At 43.2% G+C, this 3,076-nt stretch overlaps 1 protein-coding gene across 1 annotated transcript in view; it reads left to right on the top strand.

Annotated features, from left to right (window-relative positions):
- The first annotated feature begins 1,022 nt into the window (after positions 1–1,022).
- The window catches only part of LOC111814690 (neuroblastoma breakpoint family member 11-like), a 3,238-nt gene continuing 1,184 nt past the window's right edge, over positions 1,023–3,076 (top strand). The window contains exons 1-3 of the mRNA XM_023708655.1: positions 1,023–1,099; positions 1,686–1,900; positions 2,953–3,001. Of these exons, the coding sequence (XP_023564423.1) occupies positions 1,083–1,099; positions 1,686–1,900; positions 2,953–3,001 (281 nt within the window). The 5' untranslated portion in view covers positions 1,023–1,082. The remainder of the gene's footprint in view (positions 1,100–1,685; positions 1,901–2,952; positions 3,002–3,076) is intronic.

Here is a 3,076-nt window from a genome sequence, read left to right as displayed (position 1 = left end):
CAACATAAAGGGGCTTTTCGGCTGAAGTGTCCTATGGCTGGGGTTAACCATAGATAATTATCCCATATGACCGCTGGGCCAGTTGGGATACTGGAAAGAGACAGTGTGGGCTCCAGTGGGAATGATGGGCCCTCTGCCTGTCTGTCTTCTGGTCCCCTGAAATACACAAGACAATACTCACTTCCAAATGCAGTGGCAGCCTGTAATGCTTCCTGCTTTTTGGTGGAAGTCAAAGTTTGGTTTTGAATCAAAACTATATCTTTTCATTGAAGTAGATAAGTCTTTTTCAGGCCTCTAAAGATCCCAATAAACTTATCAGGATCATCGCATGGTAGCGTCTGCCTGTAATCCCAGCATTTGGGAGACTGAAAACGGGAGGTTCACTATGAGTCCAAAGTTTGTAGTGACACTTTATAGATGCTGTACTAAATAGAAAAAAAAAGGAAAGGAAAAAAGAAAAAGAATTAATGGTAGGTGTCACAACTAGTGTGAGAAAATTAACTATTGAACTTTAAAAAACAGTAAATCTCTGAGTGTGGGATGAATCAGGATTTTCATGATGGGGAATTTGATGGTGACAATGCTGGTGTACTCTGCAATGCTTGCCACACAGAGGACCTGCCTGGAGAACACCATGGAGGATTCCTTAGCAGTACAAGGGCATAGGTACTTTGGCAGGGGTTCTGCCCACTCCTTAAAGAAGAGAGTTTTCTCGGGAGAGCCATGGAGGGACAGATTCTGTACCTGGGTACCAGGCTTGTGCCAGGAGAGTGGGCACAGTTGCAGTGCAGAGAGAAGCTGCATTTGTGTGGATGAACTGCAGAACAAATAGTACTTTTAACTCAAAAAGCCCTGTCCTAGTGAGTTCCCTATTCAAACTTAAGAACTCTCAATAAATAAAGCCAAATACATTCCTGAATGACAAAGCCTTAAGTGTATCCTGAAGTCACACTGAAGCACTTATGTCAACTATAGGCCTGTGTGGTCCAGTACTGTGCCGGTTCTGATTGTCCATTTCTGACCTTGCAGGAAACAGTGAACAGAGAAATCATGAGAAAGAAGAAAAAGAACTTCTTCTTAAAATGCCTGATCTGGATGAGTAAGATACACAGTGTCGCTGAAGTGCCTAGAGGAGTATACTTAAATTCATGATGTGAAGGGAAACATACACTGCTATCTTTAGCAGTTTCATTTGGGCAATCTACAAGGCCGGTGTCCTCTTTGCAAGTGTCTTCTTAGAGATTTGTGGAGTTGTTCTGAGGAAAACTCAGGTTTCTTACTGCTGTCAGTCACTCCTGCCCTTTTGTGTGTGGAAAAGAATAAGGGAGAATTATAGTTACACTGTCTGCTTCCTCTGCGATGACTGTTGGAAGGTTTACAGATTGGAAGCCAATTTGACTAATGTCCGATTTACATAATATGTTTTTATTTGCAAGTAGACATACGTATGTAATATGTCTCAAAATTGAAAGACTAAGAAAGCATATAAACATTGAATATACAGGTTTCCAGGAGGTAGCTTGGCTATTTGTCATTTAAAGCAATGCTGCACTCTTGGGAAATGTGGACCAGAGTTATGTTTAGAAGGCTTTAGGACCACATGATCATAGCAACCTCACTCAGTGCTCTGTTGACCTGTCATGCAGAGTTCCTATTACATATATTTTAGTTTTATTTTGTCTCAGGGATTTTGAGTTTCTAATTGAAGATCAAGCAAAAGAACTGACTAAATTAAGGCAGAAGTTGGAGGAAGGGAGAGACACTGCCTCCACGCTCCATCAGAATCTCAGCAGTCTCCTTGCTGAAGACGACCAACACAGATGCCAGATGGAGAATCACAGACATATCCTCGCTGATGGTTGCAGGCTGGCCAAGTGCCTGGCCCACACACTTAGCCCAGGTAAGGGGGCCACAGGGTGTTGTTTTCTCTGACTGCCTCTTGGTGACATAATTATGAGACTATTCTCTGTATCAGTTGTCTTCATATTTCCTTTGCTTGGAGGCTTGGCAGGAAATAATGATTTGTATCACGACAGACAGGAAACACACTTGGTGGAGGCTACACTATACCAGCTGTTGCATTCCTTCCTGATAAAATGTGTGTGGTGGAGTCAGAAATATCCCTCCAGCATCTTCCCAGGAAGCAGGGTGTGGCAGAGAGAATCAAAACAGATTTCTAGCAACCTATTTCATAAATAAGATCTCTAGGTACTCTCATGCTACATATGTTGTGAATTGCGGGGTATTCAGTTGTTCCTGGATATTCATCTCCTCATCTCTAACATGCTCACAATATGTGCTGCATGATAATTGTAGCCTTGGAACAGGGAAGTTTACCAGTGTCAGTGCTGGTGGATGAGGCCATCAGAGTCACTCAGGGATTTTCCATCATGGACTTCGCATAGTAGGATGCAGTAGTGAGATATTGGGGAAACTGGAAGCCTCAGCTGGTAATAGATAGAGAAAATTTCCTTTAATTAAATGACAAAAGCTGAATGGAATTTCTTAGATAGTGCACAGAGATGCATGGAGGAGTGTGTGGCAGGGTGATTTTTCCGGTCCTTAGCAAAAGAGGTGATTGTATGAGACAGCAGTGGTGAGGGACTGTGGTGCCATCGGCCCCATCTGCCAGGACTGTCCCCTCCTAGAGGTGCAGCTAAAAGAGCCCCATGGTGGCTGCATTTCTCTGGTGTCTCTCTACTGGATTACTAAGAAGATTGCTTTTTCTCTTTGTCCAGTGAAAACTGAAGCATTCCTCTCAGAAAATGCAACAGTTTGGTTCCATTAAGGTCCTGGTTCACAATGCCAGGCCATGTGTTAAAGAGAGCATAACACCTTTCTCACCTCGTATGCACATAATGTTCATCTCCAGCCCTAGACTATGCACTGTTCTCCCATTGGGGGAAGGGCACTGCCAAATGTCTGAACGCAGTGCTTTGAATTTGGTTGCAGATAATCTACACAATGTGGATGAGGATGATAAAATGATCCTGGATTCCAGGTAAGAGTGAATGATCAGCAGCATATAAGCAAGTGTGATATCCAGTGGATTCTGTCAATGTCAAGGCCACAGGGT

The sequence above is a fragment of the Octodon degus genome, unplaced genomic scaffold (genome assembly GCF_000260255.1).
Source record: "Octodon degus isolate 3935 unplaced genomic scaffold, OctDeg1.0 scaffold00427, whole genome shotgun sequence".
Taxonomy (NCBI): Eukaryota; Metazoa; Chordata; class Mammalia; order Rodentia; family Octodontidae; genus Octodon; species Octodon degus.
The sequence above is the reverse complement of the archived record's forward strand: the minus strand, read 5'-3'. Positions and strand labels throughout refer to the sequence as shown.